The sequence below is a fragment of the Motacilla alba genome, chromosome 12, assembly GCF_015832195.1.
Source record: "Motacilla alba alba isolate MOTALB_02 chromosome 12, Motacilla_alba_V1.0_pri, whole genome shotgun sequence".
NCBI classification, from domain to species: Eukaryota; Metazoa; Chordata; class Aves; order Passeriformes; family Motacillidae; genus Motacilla; species Motacilla alba.
Window position 1 is genome coordinate 644,819 of NC_052027.1, and position 22,866 is coordinate 667,684.

The following is a 22,866-nucleotide window of genomic DNA, read 5'->3' on the forward strand; positions in this document are numbered from 1 at the left end:
GCCCTGTGTGCCCACTCCTTGGTTTTGCTTCATGGCACAGGACAAAGCCCCAGCTGCAGGTGGCTGCAGTTTTATACCACTGCTGTCAGCAAGTTGATCAAATTCCTCAAACCCACTGCCTTGGCACAGTGGCAGCAGCCTGTTAGCCTAATTCCAGTAAGGATTTAAAAACCACAAACACCCCTTGTTTTTGACCACAGCTGTAGGTTTAGTATGCCAGAAGTTACTGCTGAGATGTGTTATTTCCAAAAGACTATTGCAAGATCTTAGAAGAAGGTTGGACAGACTTGACAAAAACCAGCAGAGCCCAGCCCCTCCTTTCCTTTCCTTTCCAGTTCCTCCTGGCCAGGTACACGTGCACCTCCCGCCCGTGGGCACAAGGGCTCCCTGGCAGAGCCAAGAGGACCCCAAGGAAACGCTTTCCTCACGCTGCGCTGGGTGCAAGGGCACACGGAGTTGCTTGCAAGTGAATAGTCAGACTCTTAAATTTTGTAACCTTCCCCTTGTGCTGTATTTCCAAATGCCCCCAGTCCTGGTGGGGGCTCGGGGAGCCCGTGGGGCTCGGCTGCCCCTGCTCAGACCCTGCTCTGGCTGCAGGTGGTGCACAGCAGGCTGGCGTTGGCCAGGGCGAAGGCTTTGCCCGTCAGCAGCGTCTCGCACTCCAGGCAGGCAAAGTGCTTGTTGTGCCAGGCCAGCCCTTCCACCTGCTGGTAGTCCTCTGAGAAGATGATCTACAGGACAGACAGACAGACAGACAGCTGCTCGTTTCCACCACCCCACCAAGCTGGAGCGTGGCAGGAGCAGGGAGAACCCCCCCACACCTCCCACCAACCAAGCCCATCAGCCCTGGAGGTCGGGAATGGCTACACAGAATAATCCCAGGATGGTTCGGGTTGGAAAGGACCTGTAAATGTCACCTTGTCCCACCCCCCTGCCCGGGAAAGGGACACCTTCCACCAGCCCAGGCTGCTCAGAAGCCCTGACTGACCCTGGCACTGGCAGGAGCAGAGGGCCACTGGTGGCTCCCACCCAGCACAGGGGGGATCAGAGGCTCTGCAGCTGGCACAGTGAGTCACATGGGCTCTGGTCACTTTGTGCCCTGGCACAGGGGTCCCGGGGGCTCTGGTCACTTTGTGCCCTGGCACAGGGGTCCCAGGGGCTCTGGTCACTTTGTGCCCTGGCACAGGGGTCCCAGGGGCTCTGGTCACTCCCTGCCCTGGCACAGGGGTCCCAGGGGCTCTGGTCACTCCCTGCCCTGGCACGGGGGTCCCAGGGGCTCTGGTCACTTTGTGCCCTGGCACAGGGGTCCCAGGGGCTCTGGTCACTTTGTGCCCTGGCACAGGGGTCCCAGGGGCTCTGGTCACTCCCTGTCCTGGCACAGGGGTCCCAGGGGCTCTGGTCACTTTGTGCCCTGGCACAGGGGTCCCAGGGGCTCTGGTCACTTTGTGCCCTGGCACAGGGGTCCCAGGGGCTCTGGTCACTTTGTGCCCTGGCACAGGGGTCCCAGGGGCTCTGGTCACTCCCTGCCGTGGCACAGGGGTCCCAGGGGCTCTGGTCACTCCCTGTCCTGGCACAGGGGTCCCAGGGGCTCTGGTCACTTTGTGCCCTGGCACACGGGTCCCAGGGGCTCTGGTCACTTTGTGCCCTGGCACAGGGGTCCCAGGTCCGTACCTCGTCGCAGCCGGCGCAGCGGGGCCGGAGGCTCTCGCAGTAGTGGCGCCCACACCAGGCGGCCCCGCTCTTCCAGAAGTAGATGAGGTCGACGAGGGGCTCCTGGCAGCGGCAGCACACGAAGCAGGCGGGGTGCCACAGGCGGGAGTAGCCGGCGCGGTCGGCGTACACCACGGGGCAGTCCCCGGGCACCGGCTGCTGGCACGACTCGCAGCGCTGCGCGGGAGGGACAGCGTCAGCGGCGAGGGCAAGGGCTGCTGCCCACAGCGCTGGGCAATCCTGAGGGGCCCTGGGACCCCCCAAACTAAAACCTTCCCCAAAATCCAAAGGTTCTCCAAGAAGAAGTTAGGAATTCCTACAGTGCAGCACATCAAAGAGGTAAATTTGAAAAGAGATCAGGAGCTTTGGTCTTTTCTCATTGTTTTCTGTCTGTGCCTAACTCAGCTGTCACTCCACAGATTTCAGCAAGTGTTTTCTATTTCTAGCAGGCCGAAGAGCCAGAATTAGACGTGATTATTCTCAAGATTAATGGCATCCATGCACATTACACACCAGACGCACTAGGTCTGCTCTTTATCTGTGCCTGCAGAGCAGTTCTGTGATTACTGAAGAGCCAGCCTCAAAGCTCCCCTCAGAGGCTGGCAGGATGTTGTTCCATTCCCACTGAAGCCGGGAGCAGCCTGTGTGTCACACTGCTGTGCCCCCTCCAGCACGCTCCAGGTGGCACAGGTCAGGGGCTGGGAATGGCCCTGTGACCAGGTGACAACCCACAAACACCCCAGTTGAGGTCAACAGCTTCTAGCAGGTACAATAATAGAACCACAGAATGGTTTGGGTTGGAAGGCACCTGGAAGATCACCCAGTTCTGACCCCTGCCACGGGCACAGACACCTTCCACTCCCGAGCTGCTCGAGAGGAGAGGAGACACAAACCCAGGATTTCTCGGGAGCAATAAACAACAGTGCCTGAGCTGCAGGAGGCCTGCAGGGATGGGGCAGGGATAGGAAAGGGACAATTCCCAGCACTGCCAGCCCCTTGCCCCGGCTCACACAGGAGTGCAGGCACCAACTCAGTCTCCTTGCCCTCCTCCCTCCTGTCACACAGCAGAGGCCACGGGACCTGGCACCCTGCAGGTGTCACACAGCAGAGGCCACGGGACCTGGGCACCCTGCAGGTGTCACACAGCAGAGGCCACGGGACCTGGGCACCCTGCAGGTGGCTCTCCCTGGTGGGTCACTGCTCTTCCTGCACCCCAAGCCTTCCCCCATCGCCTCTCCCTGGCTCGGGGGGTTCTCAGTGCCTGCCCCAGCGCCCTTGGCCCGTTCTGCCAGGCTGATGGGCACTGCCCCTGCTCCCGGGGAAGCCAGGCTGAGGAGCAGAGGCTGCAGCAGACAGGATGTTTCCTGGCTGGGCTGCTGTGCAGCTGGAAGGGGAGGCGTGTGCTGACACTGCTCCTTCCACCACGGAGGGCTCCAGACACATGTCAGAGCACAGCCCCATCCCTGCAGCTCGGCTGGGAGCACAGCTGTGGCTGTCTGGTGCGGCTGAACGAGCACAGCACGGAGCAGCTGGCACGGCCCCGAGGGCAGGAGGGACACCGGGCACCCATCAGCCACAGCCCCAGCAGCCCAGCCCTGCTTATCGTGCAGGATCTAAAGCAGGAACAAACACGGCAGTTTCCAACCCGGAGCTCAAGTTTCTTGCCAGCAAGAACTGTTAAAAAAACAACTTATTTTGCTGTTTCTTTCTGTGGAATTACTCACAGGGAAAATCTATTCACAAGGCTTTCCCCAAGCACTGTATAACCTCCATATCCTGCTATTTACACACTACAAACAGGTGATCCTTCAAATTTCAGATGGGATTACAGCCTGGCGCTCCTTTTACATCTCCATCATGCAGGCAGAGGAGTGAATACCTTATGAGCTGAATTAGCAGAGGTGTTGGCCAAAAAAGTGTCCAGTTCTGTTAAGCTTTGCCATCCTGCTCATCCCCAGCTCCTGCTCTGCACTGCCAGCTCCCAGGGAAGGAGCTCCCAGACACCCCCAGCACTCTGAGCACTCCCTGCATTGCTGGCCTCGAGCTTTTGGGAACAATGATCGATTTGGATCAATTGCCTCTGGATTTGATTTGATTCCAGGCCAGGAATCAAATCTTGTAACACCAGAGGAGTTCCCAGTTCTGGGGGTCAGGATTCTGTGCTCTGTGGAGCACACTCATCCCGTGGGACAGACTTGCAGCAGGGATGTGGAGGCAGACGGGCTCTGTGGCCAGCAGGGCCACTGGCCCCCGTCCTCCCCGGCTCTGCCATGCCCTGGGCTGCACAGAGAGGCTGTCCCAGTGGGTCTGCCCCTGCTGTGAAAGCTGTTCCATTTTTCAGCTGGTGCCTTGAGAGAAATGATGCTTCAAACTAAGGAGAATAACATCACAGTTATGTATTTATTTATTTGAAAGGACAAACTTGCAGTTTAAGTAAACCCTCATTGCTAGGATGACTTATTGATATGTTTAAAGGAAACCTTCCTTTTTTGGCTATTTTTTATCTTAAAATTCAGTGTTTTGTTGCAATAGTGAAAGTCCTTACTGTGCCACTGGATTCAAAGTCAGAAGTACGTTTACAGACCATGGCAGAGGGGAGACATTACCCAATATGGGCTGAAAATGAAAACTGCTCTTTCATGTACAACCTCAGTGCAGGAACGGCAGGAAAGAATCTCCTCTTAAAAACACTTGGACACCATTTGCTTTTTCAGCTTTAAATCCTCTGCTGCAAGTCACCCTCACAAGGACCAGGACAAGGTATTTCCACTCACCATATTTTATGATAAGCATCTGTTCAGCAGCCACTCCAGACAGTGCTGGGGGAACATAAATCTAAAAGGGTGTTGAGGAATCTCAGCCATTTCTCTGTGGAAATGTATTTGTATGCCCAGGGACCCAGGGCAGCTGTTTCCATTTCCCCAGAGTGTTTACAGCCCTGGGAACACTATCTCCATGTTCACAGCTAACTGCACAGAGCCTTCACCTCCTGTCATCTGGGGTCTTTCTGGGTAAGAAGCCCACCTGGAAATACTGACTTGCATCACAGAATGGTGAAGGTTGGAAAAGACCTCCAAGATCATCAAGTTCAGCTTTCTACTGAATCACTACCCATATCATCCAGGAACGTGTCATGCCCAACCTTTCAGAGCTGCCAAGGACCCAGAGCTCAAACCAGTTCCCACAGTGAGAGTCCCCTGACCTTGGCGGCTCAGCAAGGCCTTGGCTGCAGAGGAAGGGAGATGAAGAAGAGGAGAATGGCCCTCATCAGCCCTGCCAGAGGGACCCTCGTGCTCAGCAGGGCCGGCTGGAGCAGAGGAGCCCTCCAGGCCCTCACAGTGCTGCTCCAAAGCATTGTGATGTGACCGAGCCTGCAGCAGGCATGGAGAATGCCCTGGGAGCCAGATGGGGACGAGGCACAGATCACCCTGCCTGCTGTGACTTTTTTGTCCCTTGAGTTGAGACCAAATCTATTCGCATTGGCTCCCTGAGCCTGGAGCAGCCCCATCACACCCCAGTATCCCATTATCCCATCCTAGTATCCCATTATTCCATCCCAATATCCCATTATCCCATGCCAGTATCCCATTATCCCATCCCAATATCCCATTATCCCATCCCAGTATCCCATTATCCCATTATCCCATCCCATCCCATCATCCCATTATCCCATCCCAGTATCCCATTATCCCATCCCAGTATCCCATTATCCCAGTATCCCATCATGCCATCCCATGCTGCCATCCCTCACTCACGTAGTGCCCGGCCGTGCTCTCCAGAGCCCCGTTGGGTGACTCGGGGGCTCTGCCGGGGTCGATGCTCTTCTCCTGGGGCTTCTCCTCCTCCTTCCCGCCGCCGCCCTGGCCCGGCAGCGCCACCTCCCCAACTCCCAGGGCCTCGGCCTTGTATCTCTTCACGAAGTCGTGCATGAGCTGCTGCTCGCCCTCGGCGAGGCCGCGGCACTGGGCCGGGTCCTGGTCGTGCAGCGGGAGCTGCCGCGCCAGCCGCCGCCGCCGGTGGCCCGCGCCCTCCGTGCCCGCCACGGGCTGCAGCTCCTTGGGGACCAGCTCCATGTACTGCATGGCCTGCACGGGACACACGAGCTGCTGGGCAGGGGCACGGCCCCCGCCAGCGAGCAGCGGCAGGCAGCGCGCCCGTGCCCTCCCTCCTCCCTCTGCAGCCACAGCGCAGAAATTAAAGGCTGAACTGGCTTGGATGCCAGGGGCAGCCAGGCTGCTATGGATCCTTTCACCCTCAGAAAACAGACGGGGTGTTTTTACGGTGTTTTAGGTTACTTTTTGTTTGTTTGTTTGAATACAAACCCCAGTTTGCCCAGGAAAGCAAAGCAGCACAGACAGACCTGCTTTGCACAGAAATCCCAGCACACCCTCCCTCGCTGGCACTACTGTGACACTTTTCCATGAAATTTGATAACACGGCTGCTGAAAAGACTGAAAACCCATAAACATCAAAACCCATGAGCAGCTCTCTCTTGCCTCATGCTGGGACAGGGAGCACTGCAGGGCGTGAGTCACCAGCCACACTGAGCACCCCAGAGCCCACGGGGCTGCGGGCAGAGCAGCTCACAGTGAAAGGGATATCATCCTTTACCAATTAATGAAATCATCACAATACAGGACAAATTCAGGTAGCAGTTGAGTCTGTGACACTGACCAGTTCCACCTGAATGCTGATTTCACAGCAGAGGGAAGGTGTTTGGTTACTGATGCCCTGTGACACGGAAAGGAAATGCCCAGAAACTGCCCAAAATGAAGTCTCTGACTTAACTGGCCACAGCCTCGGCAGAGATCAAACCCCTCTCAGTCTCAGTCTCAGTCTCAGTCTCAGTCTCAGTCTCAGTCTCAGTCTCAGGCTGGGTTACTGCTCGTGGGCCCCGGGGGCTGCACAGTTAACTTCTCCTGGCCTGAGCAAGGGAAGGGAGTTTCCCACTCTGGCATTTTCCTATTGTAGTGTGAAGAGTGACAGGGCAGCCAGTTGGCTCCCTGCCATTCCCTGTTAGACCAGCATCCAGCTGCATTAGATTTGCTTCTCACTGGGTCAGCACTTGAGAACTCAATCTTAAAAAACTTAGCAAAGAGATTTAACTGTTTGTGGCACACCGGCCGGTTCAGGCTGGGCTTTTCAACACAGAAATGCGTGCCCAGCACTGAACACTTCAGCACATCAGGAAACACTTCCAAGTGCTTCCACCTTGGCTCCTCTGAGGCAGAGAGCAGTGCTGCCGGGCGGAATTCCAGACAGGAAATCTGGAACAGCAGCAGATAATGATTCCACGGAAGCAGGGCTTCTTCCCCACTCTTGGGTGCAAGTTAAAATCACTGCACCCTGGGATATCAGACATCAACTCGGTACACTGTGCCTGTTCTTTTCACTCTCCCCCAGGACCCAAGCATCTGCTTCATGACTTCTGCAGGCACGGCTTAACAAGAACATGCTCTGAACTTCCTCCTATTATTGACCGTCCACTTCAGCAAAACAAGGTTAAAAGGCATCCCAAGTTTCCAGCCTGCCTTCAGGAGGAAACCCCTGGAGCCAGGCAGTTGTGCACCAACAGCTTTTTGGCCCAAGTCCCTTTGAAACCATCCCGAGAGTGGCTGACATCCAGCACTTCTCCCCAAGGTCTGTCAAGCTGATCTGCAAGCCAGAATTTATCAAGGTTGTCTCCAAAGCTCCTGCTTGTTGTTTACTTGAACCAAGAGATATTCCAGCCTGTCCAGGCACTATGAAGAGATCAAAAACTTCCATAAAGCTTTTGAACCTCCCCCATCAGGAGGGTGGGACTGGGCTGGAGGCTTAGGGGAAGGGAAGGGCCTCAATGCAGCATCCCCAGAACACAGCTCAGCCCCCACCCAGCCTGTCCAAGGCCCTCAGGACAACTGGCTTTAAGCTGAATTAACCACTCTGGCTCTGGGGGCTGTGGCTGCACTTTCACATCTGCATCCCAAATTCTTCTTTAAAAAGGTCTCTGGTTGCATTTTCAGCAGGTTTTTTTTGTTGATTGGCATCAATAGCTTGCAGCTATTTGTTTCATTTGAGGAGCAGAAGCTCTTCACTGCCCACTCCTGACAGTGGCACACAGAAGGGTTTTACACCACAGCACAGTGAAAAGCCAGCTAAAGGCTTTCCCACAAGAAGTGCTCTGCTGGCTCACACTTCCACATGCCAAAAACCACTTCCACCCCTTCCCACACAGCTGGTCCAGATGGAAACCAGGCACGGCAGGGAGCTGGAGCTGGGCTGGGGGCTTGGTTTTGGATCCAGCCCTCGGAAGGGGACCACACTCCCTACCTTGCCTTTTTACCCTGAGCTCCCTTTAAAACGCTGTTTTTATTTGGAGCAGATTATGCTTGAACTGTAAGGAAGAAATCCCCAGCTCCAGAGCTCGAGATGAGAGGGGTTCTGCCAGCAGCAGCAGTGGGCAGAGCTGCTGCCCATGCAGACAGGAGCTGCAGGCAGGAGCTCTCAGGCACTGAGCTCAGCTCCTGCCAGGCTCGCACCCCGGGCACGAGGAGCCCTCCCACTCCTGCTCCTGGGGACAGGAACTCCTCAAGGATGCTGGAACAGGGATGGGCTGCTGTTCTTCATCAAAAGGACTGGGAGGGACCCCGGGAATGGGCCTCTGAGCCCACTCTCCAGGCAAGGACTCCTCCAGCAGCACAGGGATGCTCTGAGTGCAGGAGAAGAGGAGCCCTGAGGCACAACCACCCAGCTGCCCACCAGCCCCATTCCTGCTCCTCTGCTTGCCCAGCCCAGACACCTCCAGAAGGCCTGGAGTTGTTCTTACATCCAGCCTGGGGCTTTGGAGCAGGCATGGGCTGCACAGGGCAGCAGGGCAGGGATCTCTCCTCAGCCATGCTTTTACTGCAGATGGGCTTTACCACAAGATGAAGAGCTTTCTAGTTGTAAAATCCATTAAGACTTCTCCCAGAAATGTAAACAAACCCATAAAACCCAAAGGCATTCCATCCCCCTCTCCTACCTACTCTGCTTATTTACAGTTTCCCAAAGCACGGCGTGCTCCGTGTGCTCCTGCTCCCCGAGGCACACCATGGCTTCCTGCTCCCCGAGGCACACCATGGCTTCCTGCTCTGTGTGCTCCTGCTCCCTGAGGCACACCATGGCTTCCTGCTCTGTGTGCTCCTGCTCCCTGAAGCACACCATGGCTTCCTGCTCTGTGTGCTCCTGCTCCCTGAGGCACACCATGGCTTCCTGCTCTGTGTGCTCCTGCTCCCCGAGGCACACCATGGCTTCCTGCTCCCCGAGGCACACCATGGCTTCCTGCTCCCTGAGGCACACCATGGCTTCCTGCTCTGTGTGCTCCTGCTCCCCGAGGCACACCATGGCTTCCTGCTCCCCGAGGCACACCATGGCTTCCTGCTCCCTGAGGCACACCATGGCTTCCTGCTCTGTGTGCTCCTGCTCCCCGAGGCACACCATGGCTCCCTATTTCTGCCCAACAGCTTCATCCCAGAGCAGAGTTCTGTTCCCAGCCCGCCCTGGGTGCCCTTACCAGCTTCTGGGTGAGCCCGGGGGGAGCCCACTCGTAGGTGATGGTGTCGAAGGTGGGGTCCTTGCCCGAGATGTTGGGGTTGGTGACGATCATGCGGTTCCTCTTGTAGATGCGGGCGCCGTCGCCGCCCTTGAGCCGCGCCGTGAGCGTGGCGTACTTGGAGCCCGAGAGCAGGCGGCCGATCTTGTGGTCATCGTCCAGCTCCGAGCTCAGCCCGTGCTCCTCCTGGCTGCACTTGCACGACTTGCAGATCTTCCTGTGCCGAGAGAGCCCCCCCAGCGTGGTGACACTCACACCAGCACACGGCACGGGGCGAGCAGGGCCCTGGGGTGCCGGCCTCTCCCAAGGGGCACACACAGCCTGGGCTTACGGCGCGGACAAAAGGCTCAGGATGGAATGGTTTAGGTTGGAGGGACCTTAAAGCCCACCCAGTGCCACCCTGCCATGGCAGGGACACCTCCCACTGTGCCAGGTGCTCCAGCCCCAGTGTCCAGCCTGGACTTGGGCACTGCCAGGGATCCAGGGGCAGCCACAGCTGCTCTGGGCACCTGTGCCAGGGCTGCCCACCCTGCCAGGGAACAATTCCCAATATCCCACCCATCCCCGCCCTCTGGCAGTGTGTCCTGGCACATTCCCTGTGTTCTGGCACTGCAAAATCTGCTGCCTCCCACCCATGGGGAGCTGCTGCTTCCCCTGAACTCTGGAAACCCCTTCAAGCATCACGAGATTGGAGATTAGTCTCCTCAGCAGATTCCAACAGACCAGCACCAGCCTTGCCTATTATGAATCTTTACATGCCATTATAAAAGTGACTGCTGGAAGGAAGTGATGCTTAATTGACTGTAATTTGAATGATAATAGGTATAAATCACACAGACAAGTGTCTAAGGACACGCTGGTGGCCAGCACTGCCATCAAACACTAACAGCAAAAGGGGCAAAGTAACTCTGACACAACCCCGAGGATTTCAGCAGGATCTTGGAGTAAGAATGAGTCCAACCAGCCTTTAATGGAGGCAATAAAAAAAAAAAGGTTGTGCTTCCACCAAACGAGTGTTTTAAAGTTTGGATTTCACACAGCTGAGGTACCACAAGGGGAGCTGAAGGCATCCAAGGCATTCCAGCTGCAGCAGCACAGCTGGACCACAGCCTCCCTGCCCCAGCAGCGCGGGCCCAGCGCCCTGGGGAGAGGGAGAGGAGCCCAGTGTTTGTGAGGCAGCTCAGAGGGCACTAATTCTCTTTCAGTGAGTGACATCTGGATGGCTGCATTCCATTTCACAGCCCCTTTGCTGTCCTGCTGGGACAGGGAGCAGCCCCTGCCCTGAGCTGGGCACTCTGCTGGTGTGCTCCCAGCAGCTGCCGACATCAGGGGCTATTTACCCGAATTTGTGGTTTTAGGAGGAAAAACTGGGAATGGAGCATCAATAACGAGATGTTCTGCCAGCAGGCACGTTTCAGCCAGGATGCAGGGCAGGACCAACGTTACCAACGTTACCTCCAGGAGTGTGGCTCGAAGCCCGTGCACAGCCCTCTGCAGCGCAAACAAGGCACGCCTCTTCCCACCTGTGGCTGGCTCCCCGACATCTGCAAGAGAGCAGGACACCCAGCTGGGAAGGCTTTGTGCTCAGGGGCTCCCCGAGACAGCCCTGACAGTGCACACTGCCCTTCACACAGTGATTCCTTCAGCCATCCCTCGTGTCCCACGAAACCTCAAGGCTCCCAACACCATCTGACCACGTCCATGCAACCCTGCTGCAAGTTTATCTAAGGATGCTTGGGGTGAAGGCTTTCCCTTTAAAGTGAGGGAAGATGGAGGGGCTGACACATCAAACCCAGGGAACATGCCCAGACACTGGGCAGCCACCTTCACCTCCTCCACAGAGACCTCAGGTCCCATTTTGATCCAGTTTGTAGAGTTCACGTACTGCACGTGGGTCTGTGCAAGTCAGAGGGTCAGGCAGGACACGTGGAGGTGCACTGCTATAACCTGATGCTGAACTTGCTTCACTGCACCTCGGACCTCCTTGGTCTTTCTCCAAGTGTATTTTGGGAATGTGGTGGCACTGGACTTTGGGTTTGGTTTCCACAGTGAACAGGAAACACAGTGGGGAGATGCTCTGGGGAGCAGAGGGTGGTGGAGTGACATGGGGGCTGTGGCTGCGCTGCGCTCTTCGCTGTTCACTGCAAACAGATGAAAGTCACCCGTCCTTGGGTGTTCACTGCTGCAGAGACATCCTAACAACCTCCCAACAGGACAAAGACAAGCAAAAACCCACACCAGGAGCCCATCACATGGGAAAACAAACCTATTTCCTTCCTGCCCCATGGGTTCATCCAACATGGCTTTGTGAGCGCGAGGAACGCAGCGGGGTATGGCGGGAGACAAAAACAAAGTGCTGCAGGAGGCACCAGGGCAAGGTGACACCGCCAGACGCCGAATTTATCTCAGCCTGGATGTTTACACAGGAGCTGTCAGGCTCCTGCCTGAAAGACAAGCTTGTTCCCTGGAAAAATGAGCTGAGGGGAAACAAGGACAGTGCCAAGCCCAGCAGGAGCAATGGCAGCACCACGGGAGCTCACCCCAGCTCAGCAGCTCTGAGCAGTCAGAGATCAGAGCACACGGCCTCCCCGGCCTCCAGCACACCCCAACACCTCCAGGCCCCAGCAGGCACGGCCAGGTGTCGGGGCTGGGCAGGTTTCTGACCCCTCTGGCCATCACAGATTGCACTTCCCATCAGGGCTTGTGGCACGCACAGGTCTCTCAACTCCCTGCCTTTCTGGGGCCGTTGATCAGGTTTTGTGAAAGCTCTTTAATCTCTCTCGAGGCAGGAGCTTGTTCTAGGAACTGACTCTTCAGCTGTGCACACACACTGAGAGCCTGACTCACAGAACATCTGCCTTGGGAGGGACCCACAGGGATCGTCCTCCAGCTCCCTGGCCCAGGAGAGGCTCGGGGCTCAGCCCTGGCAGGGCAGGGTGAGGCTGTGGAGGTGCCAGTGCTGGTACCTGCCCATGGCTCCAGTCCCTGCACGTCCCTGCACTGCCACAGTCCTGCAGTGCAAGATCATGCACTATTTAAATCCCTTTGGCACCTCACAAGGTGTCCTTGCCAAAACCCATTTTCAAAGGGAGGGACCAAGAGCGGTGAAAGAACTGAGGCAAAAGAGCAGATGCTGCTCCCCGGCAGGGACCCGGGGCCCTTGGGCTGCCCCGGGCTGTGTCTCCAGGCTCTGAATCTCTGCTCAGAGGCAAACCCAGCCATGATGCTGCAGCCCTTCTCCTCCTGCTCCCCCCACACCCACCTGTGCCACTTCCAGCACCAGGCTCCTCAACGCCCTGCAAGGACCTGGGGCACCCTGAGCTCTCGTCTGGTGCTCAAACTCACGCTGCAGCTTTCAGGAGGAAAAGGTTATTTGATGGCACTCAGGAAAGATATTTCACTTGCTGGGAAAACACAATGTTGCTAACTAGTACAAAGTTTTTATAAACAGATGTTCTAGAAATGACCAGGTGTTTGTCTGCCAGTTTTAAGGGAGATGACAGGCCATTTTTTCTTGCCCAGAACCAGTAAGTCTCCACACAAGGCTGCTCATCCTGGAAAAACCCAGCCCAAGGTGTAGGAAGTGGTCTGTTTCAGCTCCCTTTGCCCCAGAACTGCTGCTTCATTTCTGCCCCATCTTTCACCTGGAATTTTCACCTCAATTTTCACCTGCAGTTTGTCCAATACTTTGAAGCCAATGACAAGACCTCACACACCCAGAGTTCATAAAAATACATCTTAAAAATTGCCTTAAGATGCCCAGATAGTCCCCTCTGCCTCTAATATCCAAACGGAGGGTGTTTTTGATTCCTCAGCCATGTGCCAGCTGTCCAGGACAGATGAAAACACTGAGGGAACACAGACCACTCACAGCCCTGCAGTTCTGGAGCCATGTGCCGGGTACCACGAACTGCTGGGGTTTAGCTGGCTCAGATCTTAGTGAGTCAAACAGGAGCTGAGAATCAGCAAGGGACTGCAAGTGGTGGTTTATCTAAAATACAAACATCTGGATTAAATAAACTCGCTTGGAAAAGGCTCATTCACTCAAGGGGAAAGGCACAGGGAGAAGTGTGGTCAGCAGCACACTGAGGGAGGAGCACAGGCAGCTCCCGGACAGGCTGACACTGGGGGGGCAGTGCCAGTGCAGGGACTCACAGCCCCAGAGGGTGTCCACAAGCTCACACCCTCGGGCCAGCACCTCTCAGGGCTCTGAAAGGCCTGGCAGGCTCTGGAGGACAGCGTCACTCCTCACTCCTCCAGAAGCAGAGGGAGAGCTGAGCCACTCTCACTCCCGTCCCTGTGCGGGGCCAGACACAACAGCGCCCGTGCCCGCTCCCTGCACGTCCTGCCCAGGCACAGGGCTGCTCCTCACGCTCTGCTGCAGCTCCTCACATCGGCATAAAAGGAGATTTCTTTGAAAAATTATGCAAGACACTGCAAAAACCCCAAACCCGGTGAGATAATGGGAAACAAATGCTCTGACTGTCCCAGGCTCCACCTATGCCCAAGCCCATCTGAGAAGTGCAGCTGAACCTTGGCATCACCTTAAGATTTTGGAGACATTTGTAATGCTTTAATAAAGCACCAAAACCCCAAAACCAGTCCTGTGTCAACAAACTGGTTGAAGAAAAGCAAATCCTGCTCACAGGACTAGATAGACGCTCCTTGCAAGATTTCTGTTTTGGCTTTCTGAGCCTCACAGCATTCTTGCTGCTAGAGGAGAGAAAGCAAGTCAGGGCAGAGGAAATTCTTGGGTAGTGAAATGATAGGAAATCGAGGCTGTTCTACCCACAAAAACATTGCTGAGCAGTGGCAGGAGCACACCAGTAATGCCATGGGTCGCTGTTACACCGGCCAAAGGCAGGGCTGAGCTGCTGGAAAATGGAGAGCCTGGAGTGACAAGTGACAAGGAAAGAACCCAAACACGGCTGCAACTTGCTCCAGAGCTTGAGGACTCCTCTGCAAAGGAGCACTGAGCTTCCCTGGCAGGTCTGCTGAGGTGGAGGACTGGCCAGGAGCTCTGAGCAGGTCAGGCTCCAGCTGCACAGCCTGCTCTGTTTGCTGCTCAGCTGACACTCCACAGGGGTCTTTGTCACCTTCTGGCCAGCCCAGCACACCTTGGCCAAGGACCCTTTGCCAAAGGCTCTACTGAAACCAGTCTGACAGCTGGCTCTGCTGCCAGGGACTGTCCTCAGGGCCAGCAGAACCTGGTAGGACTCGGGCCTGAAATCACCTTCAGAGTTTGGGTAAGCTTGGCCAGTGTGGTGGCTAATCCAGGACCATGGAGGACCCAGCACAGCCCCAGCACAGCGCCCAGCACAGAGCCCAGCACAGAGCTCAGCACAGCCCCAGCACAGAGCTCAGCACAGCCCCAGCACACAGCTCAGCACACAGCTCAGCACACAGCTCAGCACACAGCTCAGCACACAGCTCAGCACAGCCCCAGCACAGCCCCAGCACACCTGTCCCCCCTGGCAGCAGGGGACAGGCAGGACTCGGCTCTCTCTGCGGGCTGTGCTCGGTGCCAGCAGAGCACGAGTGTCACTGGGGCGGATCCATGGGCAGGGTGAAGGGTGTCCCGTGGCAGTCACCCCTCCTGCCACTGCTGCCTGAGTCACCCACGGCTCTCCAGCCCCCAAAAGGGCTTTGGGGACACAGTGCTACAGCCACGGGCCCAGGAGGGACTGGCAAAGGGGGCCCTCCTGCTTCCACAGAGGCTTCTGGATCCCGAAAGCATTTATTGCACAACACCCTATTTGGAGACTGAAAACGGTGCTGGAGACACGTAACTACCTCAAGTATGTTTTCCCCTCCTTTTTAGGGAGGGAAGAGGAAAAGCTGGTTTCCAAAAAGTTACTCCAAGTTCACAACAGCCCTTCAGAGCTGAGGTCCTCGTTTCACCTCTCCCCACAGCCAGTGCTCCCCAGGGGCCACGACAGGCTCCATCCAAACCCTTCCCTGCAGCACCAGACACCCTGCCCTGGATCCCAGCCGTGGCAGGAGAGAGCTCCCGGGAGGCTGAGCCACCTCCAGAACCCTTTGGGGGGTTCCTCCAGCTGCAATGAGTTTTGAAGATTTACAGCTAAGCCTGAACTAGACCCGGGAACAAAGGAATGGGGAAAAGCCACACAATATTCACAGGGGTGGGACCAGTCTGCTCAGCACAATTGCTGAGGGGTGGGGATGGAGAGCAGATCATTTGTTGGCATTATTGGACTATGATAGAGCTGAGCTTGCATAGTAACAGTGGGCTAGCTCAAACTTCCTTAGGGATTTGGGGCTAGCTGAAAGTTCCTAATGGATTTGGGGCTAGCTCAAAGTTCCTAATGGATTTGGGGCTAGCTCAAAGTTCCTAATGGATTTCCAGTAACTGGAGGGTGCAAGGGCTTACATCCAAGGGGAATGCTGCATGCTCCAGTGCCATGTTGGACACTTGGCTCAACTCTTTCTGCTGCTGACCAGCAAACAGAATGGTTTGGGTTGCAAGGGACCCTAAAGTTCCACATCCTCCTTGACTGCACCTAACGTCTGGTGAGGTCCAGCTCAGGAACCAAGTCCCAGTCCTGGCACAGAGCAGCCCAAACGTCCCCTGGACCCCCTGCAGGAGGCAGCTCAGGTGGGACACCTGGGGCTGTTCTGGATCTCAGGAGAGGCTCCTTGACAGCAACTGCAAGGGGAAAAATCTGAGCAAGGCAAGCAGCTGCCCTTAGAAGAGCATTAACCAATAAACACGTTCACTGCTGCAGTTCTGAGAACAGCAAAGGGATGTTTTGATTTATTTTCTTCTCATTTTCATAGAAAACATCCATTGTAATCATGACCTGCAAGCAATTTGTTCCCCTGCCAGATTCCAAGCAAGCGTTATCCCAATTACCACACTCACAGGAAAAAAAAATCCCTTACAAAAGGCTGTCTTTCATCCCAAATTCTCTCTATTGGATTTATTTCAGGCATCAATGAATGGGTTGATATCATCTGGAATACTGCAAGCACTCATTGTATTAAACTTTGCAGAGTAAGAAGTTTGCTGCCTTTTATTTTAGCAACATAAAGAGCAGGTAAAGGCACTGATACTGGAGGAAACTATTTCAATGGAGCTGCCAGATCCCAGCCCACAGGATGACAGAGCTCCAACGACCAGGGCCTCTGCAAATAGCTCCAAGAGCACATAGCTGGCAGCATTCCTTTCTTCACTAACAATGTGTGAATTAATGATAAGAGAAGGGCAAATGCTGAAAAATCAGATTTTTTCACAAAGCCAGACAGTGCTTCAGATACTTGGACTTAATTATACACCCAAACCAAGACATGAGGAAGTGTCTGGAATGGGGAGAACCCCCAAAGCTAATCAAACAGCAGATGTGCTGAGTTCCAGAGCACTTAGGCAAGGGTCTCAGGGGGATCTGCAGTTACCTGCCCAGAACCAGCTGGGTCCTTCCCATCTCCCACATGGGGAGAAGGTTCTGGATGCCACTGGGGATGGGGGGCCCTCAGGACACTGACAGGATGCACCGACGGGGCTGATTCCATCAAATCTCCCTATAACAACTGATTAGGACTAAATACCTTCTCAGCAGTGGGAGAAGGATCTTTAGTGGAGAAAACAAGAGAGAGCTGAAGGTGGCACGAGGGCAGGGCCATGCTGGGCCCCCCATCCCTGTCCCTCACCCTTCCTGCACTGCAGCCCCTCCGTAGCAGCCCCGAGCTTCACAGTCTCAGCACAAGCTAGAAAACCAAGCGAGCTGGTTTTGAGCAGCACATCTGCAGCCTTCAGAAGGAGCACACCAAAAGGGCAAGTGAATCTTGTGGCTGGTGATGCCCTGAACCCAAGGCAGAAGCTGAGGGACTGTGCCACCCCAAACACTGGCGAGACACAGGCAACCATCAGGATGCTTTGGAGAGAACTCACCGTCCTGTGCCCATCTGAGGTGAGCAGCCATGGAGTCAGCCTTGGGAGTAGGTGAGATGGTGCAAGTGTGGGAATCAGGCTGGTACCAGCACTAGGGAACTCCAGCTCTCCAAAAACTGCAAACAGCTGCCTGGAAATATTCCCCTTTCTCTGAGCCCCATCTCTAAATGCAACAGTAGCTCCAAGATGGGACATCTGAGTACTGCCTTTCCTGGACGGCTGAAATACAGTATTTCCTCCTTTAAAAAAGGAGAAAAACCCCAGCCCAAACAAATACTGCAGACACTGCCTCTCTGCAGGACCAGAGGGATTCTGTAATTTGTAAATTGCATTTCATCGGACTCTGCTTAGCTCTGAGTCCAAGTCCCAAAATAAGGTCTTTAACCCCTGTGCTGCTTTATGACTCCATGGCTATAAATACTTGCCCAGAGCAGGTTTCCCCATTAAGATCCACATCTGCTTCCTCCCCTGGGCTCCAGCACGAGGACGCGGCTCTGCGAGCAGCGATCGGTGTCCTGGGGACAAAGCAGCCTTCAGGGCAGTCACAGCCACCTCCCCGGCCGTGACCTGTCCCCACAGCCATGCGTGACCCGTCCCCAGCCCTGGCACCAAGCTCCTCACGGCCCAGGGTGGCTCTGCAGAGACAGCGCCAGCTGCACAATGAAACTGAGCTTCTGCTAGAGCAGGGACGATGAGCACGGGAACGCTGCAAGGCCAAGCCGCTCCCGGGGCGGAACCGCTCCGAGGCCGGTGCTGCAGCCCCACGGAGCCCACAGGAAGCTGGTTTTTGCAGCCCTGGCAGGGTCACACAGCAGAGCAGCACCCCTGGGGGACCCGGGCAGGCCTCCACGGCCCCTCACTCAGCATCCTCATCCCCAGCCACCCAAACTGCTCACACAGCTCTGGGACACCACAGAGGCTTCTCACATGTGTCCCACAGAAGCCCCTGGGCAGAAGCCCTGTCATCTGGGAGCTGAGCATCCTTCCCACAGAGCCAGGCCCCTGCCAGCTGTGGGGACAGCTCGGGGCTCAGCCCAGGCACCCTGCACACCCTGACCAAGGCACCCAGGCTGTGAAACCTCGAGTGACAAAGCTGAGTTTCCAACTGGGATGAAAAGTTTTGAAAAGCTCCCAGGTTTTGGACTTCACCAATGCAAGCTGCCAGTCCCAACCAGCACTCCCAGCCCATCTGCAGACACCTGCAGAGGGCTCTTCAAGCATTGCTGATGAAGCTCCTGCCTCTCCCTGAGGCACCAGGACCCAAGACCATAGCCTGGAGCCCAATCAGCCCTGCAACAGCAGCCCTGCTCTGCTGTCCTGCAGGATGCTTCGGATGTTTGCGAGTCCCACGCTGAAGAACCGAAGGGAGAAAAAGTTAAAGAACCAAAATTTGTATTAACTGAGTAAACTTTACCTTGGCTTAGATGGGTGCTTTTAGCTTCGTGGGTTATTTTGCTCTGACAAGAAGGGACAGAGTTTAGTGAGAACAGTACACAGAGCCTGCCTGGCCAGCTGGGCCCGCTCCAGCACTCACGCCGTGCCAGCCATCGCCTCTCCCTGCTCTGAGCTTTAACTCTCCACTCAGAATTTAATCTAAACAAGCCCTGTGCCAAACAGAATGCTGTCCCACTCATGCTGCTTTAATTTCCTCAGAAAGAATCCCAGAATACTCTAGGCAAGACATCAACAATAATTAAACCCAACAGTGATTGAAAATCAGATTTTCGGGGCCTCGCAACAAGCTCTAATGAGTTCCAGACTCGCCTTCCCAGACTTGCTCAGACTGGCTGTGTGACACTGCCAAGCTAAATTAAAATTTGACAGTGTTCCACACCATGCCCAGAAAAAGTGCCCGCCTTAGGATTCAGGAAATTAAACAGCCGTCTACTGCAGAGACACCCACTCATGCTGGGAGAACGATTATTCAGACACTGATACAGGGACTGCGTTATTCTTTTTCCTTGTTTTCATTCTGTCACTTCATATCCCTTTTGAAGTACAAAGTAGCTGGCATGTCTTTTTTTCATCCTGCAGCGCTCAGGTGAGAGGAGACAGGCAGCTGGGCAGCAGAACTGTGCAGAGCCTGGCATCCCCCCTGCCCACAGCAACCCGGGAGGGTCCCCAGCAGAACTGCACCTTCACTGCAGAGTCTGTGCTACTGCCTCAGATTTAAGTGCATTAAAGGTGACATCTCGTCCTTTGCCCTTGCCCCATCGGGAGCTGAGCGTCCAGCTGCACATTTTGGGAAGTCTCTGATGCTTTCTGCATTCAGAAGCCTTTCTGGGGTGCACCGTGAGCCCTCCCTGCTGCATCCCCTGCAGATGAGGCTTGAGAAGCTCCTGGGAGATGGCTCCAGTGCAGAAACAGCTTTGCCAGGGTTTATCCCACAGCAGGGATTTGCTCAGCCCTCCCTGCTGCCCAAATCCAGCCCTGCTCCTGCTCTCCCCCCGAGGGACCCCCAGCTGGGGCTGCTGGCAGAGCTCAGCCCTGCTCGGAGCCCCCTTGTCCAGACAAGGCAGGGACTGAGCTGCTGGGGCAGGGCCAGCCTGACCACAGCCCAGCAGCAGCACACAGCCTCGAGAAAAGGCTCTGTTTTCCCTCCTGTGGGATCCATCCCCACTCAGTGCCTGGCAGGAGCTTCCCGAGGGCTCCAGCTGGCGCTCACGGCAGCCAGGACCCCGTGGACACGCCCGAGGTGCCAGCAGCAGGGACCTGCTGGGAGAGGACATTGCTCCGAGTCTGGGGGGACACACCAGGAGGTCCCTCCGGCAGGTCCCACCAAACCCTGACCATCCCTGCTGGGACAGGGCCACCCTGCGGGGCCACACCGGGGGTGTGCCCCTGTCACCCAGCACCGATTGTCCCACGGTGGGCAGCCAGCAGGGTCAGACACAGGGAAGGAAGAGTCCTGAATGCCTCAGTGCCACCCCAAAGCACCGTGTGTGTCAGGAGAGCAGGGCAGGGGATGCTGAGGAGCAGGGCCTAGCTCTGTGGGTCACCCAGACAGCAACTCTGCTGCCCAACACCAGCCTGGGCCCGGCTAGCCTGCAGGAGCAGCCAGGGCACAGTAAAACTGGGTAACGTTTTCCTTGGCATCCAGCAGTGGCACAGCTCAAAGCCAGCAGGACAGAAGGTGCTACACCTCGGCAACAGCCAGGCTGACCCCCCAAGGCCAGCACTGCCAAAAAACTCCACGGCAGAGGGAAGCAACCCCCACGGGGCAGGGCCTGAGGTGCCCCAGGGCAAACCCTGGCACTGCCCGGGGAGATGGGATCACACCAGGCTGACATGGGCTGCTGAACTCATCCCCGAACCACGCGGGGACAGGGGTGCAGAGAGGAAGGTCACGGGAGCAGCTGCTGCCATTCCACACGCTCGATCTGGCAGCCAGAATCCCTGCACAGAGCCCAGGGCCATGGCAGCACACACTGCGGGAAGGGCCGGCATTTCTGGGAGCAGACACTCTGCAGAGGGGCTAGAAGGGGACAAGGCTCCCTCCCTCCCTCCCCCAGAGCGCAGCTCAGCACACGCGAGTTCATTCAGACAACAAACAGCTGCTTTGCCGGCAGGCGCTTCGCTGGGGTGGTTTTTGCACTGAAATAAGCACCAAGCAGGCACGGAGCGGCCCCGGGGGCTGCGGCGCACGGCTCCGGTGCCCCTGGAGGGCAGGGAGCGGAGCAGGGAGCGATGGGCAGGGAGCGATGGGCAGGGAGCGGGGCAGAGCGATGGGCTCTGTGCGCCAGCTCGCAGTCTGCCCAGTCGCCGCTCCCGGCGGCTGCGAGGGCAGGAAAGCCCGGAGATGAGCGATATCAAGGAAATAACACCCGGGAAATAACCCGGCTTCCTCAGCCGTGCGGGGCCCGGGGCGCGCCCGCCCCTGCCGGGCACCTCCGGCGGGCATCGCTCCCGCTGTGCCCGGGACAGGGATCGGCATCGCTCCCGCTGTGCCCGGGACAGGGATCGGCATCGCTCCCGCTGTGCCCGGGACAGGGATCGGCATCGCTCCCGCTGTGCCCGGGACAGGGATCGGCATCGCTCCCGCTGTGCCCGGGACAGGGATCGGCATCGCTCCCGCTGTGCCCGGGACAGGGATCGGCATCGCTCCCGCTGTGCCCGGGACAGGGATCGGCATCGCTCCCGCTGTGCCCGGGCTGTCCCGGGACAGGGATCGGGATCGCTCCCGCTGTGCCCGGGACAGGGATCGGGATCGCTCCCGCTGTGCCCGGGCTGTCCCGGGACAGGGATCGGGATCGCTCCCGCTGTGCCCTGGACAGGGATCGGGATCGCTCCCGCTGTGCCCGGGACAGGGATCGGGATCGCTCCCGCTGTGCCCGGGCTGTCCCGGCACGGGGATGGGGATCATTCTCGCTGTCCCGGCACGGGGATGAGGATGGCTCCGGCTGTCCCGGGGCTGTCTCGGGGCTGTCCCGGCAAGGGGATGGGGATGGCTCCGGCTGTCCCGGGGCTGTCCCGGCAGGGGATGGTTCCCCTGTCCCTCAGCCCCTCGCTCTCCCCTCACGCTCCCCTCACTCACCTCCTCCCGCTCCGCCGCTCCCGCGCCGCCGCCGCCGCTCGCGCTGCCCGAGCGCCGCCTTTCATTGGCGCGCGCGGCGGCCGCGCGCCGCTCTCAGCCAATCCGGCGCCGCCCCGAAACTTTCCTGGCCAATGGCGAGCGGGGAGAGCGCGCGCGGGGGCGCGTGCCAGCGGCGGGGACAGCGGGACCGGGAAGAGCGGGACACGGGGACACAGGGACAGGGACACGGGGACAGGGACAGGGACAGGGGGACACAGGGACACAGGGACAGGGGTACAGGGGGACAGCGGACCGGGAAAAGCGGGACACGGGGACACAGGGACAGGGACACAGCGACAGGGACACAGGGACAGGGACAGGGGGACACAGGGGGACAGGGGGACAGCGGGACCGGGAAAAACGGGACACGGGGACACAGGGGGACAGGGACACAGGGACAGGGACACAGGGGGACACAGGGACACGGGGACAGGGACAGGGGGACACAGGGACACATGGACACAGGGACAGGGACATGGGGACAGGGGCACAGGGACAGGGATGGGGATGGGGACAGGGATGGGGACAGGGCAAATGGCCTCAGAGAGGGCATGGGGATATGGGACACTGCAGAGGAACTGTTCCCTGCAGGGTGGGCAGCCCTGGCACGGGTGCCCGGAGGAGCCGGGGCTGCCCTGGATCCCTGGCAGTGCCCAGGCCAGGCTGGACAGGGCTTGCAGTGACCTGGGACAGTGGGAGGTGTCCCTGCCACGCCAGGGAGGATGGAACTGAGTGAAGGTCATCCTTTTCAGTATCCACACCATGCTGGGGCTCTGTGCTCGGACAGCACCGTCCCTGGGGCTTTAAAAAGAGGGCGAAAAGAACGGAATTGGTAAATGCTCCTGCCCAAAGCAGCGGCGCCGGATGGGCTGCGGGCAGCCAGGGGCTGATGGGCTGCGGGTACCCAAGCACTGTGCAGCCCCTGGCTGGGGTGGGGAGAGCTGGCAGCTGCCTGTCGTGGCTGGCCGGGGACTGTCCCTCTGTCCCTCTGTCCCTCTGTCCCTCTGTCCCTCTGTCCCTCTGTTCCACCATCCTCCCATCCCAGCGTGGCTGACACCGAGCACAGGGAAATGGTTTCCGGATCAGACAGGAATGTGCTGGGGC

The 22,866-nt window shown here is 57.3% G+C and overlaps 1 protein-coding gene across 1 annotated transcript; it reads right to left on the reverse strand.

Annotated features, from left to right (window-relative positions):
- Positions 1 to 490: 490 nt before the first annotated feature.
- Positions 491 to 21,775, reverse strand: LMCD1 (LIM and cysteine rich domains 1). The gene is made up of 6 exons (XM_038149300.1): positions 21,724 to 21,775; positions 10,736 to 10,824; positions 9,242 to 9,497; positions 5,466 to 5,795; positions 1,672 to 1,887; positions 491 to 731 (listed from the first exon to the last, which is right to left on the reverse strand). The coding sequence occupies exons 2-6, from the start codon at positions 10,822 to 10,824 to the stop codon at positions 576 to 578; spliced, it is 1,047 nt and encodes a 348-aa protein (XP_038005228.1). The 5' UTR covers positions 21,724 to 21,775; the 3' UTR covers positions 491 to 575.
- Between the last annotated feature and the right edge of the window lie 1,091 nt (positions 21,776 to 22,866).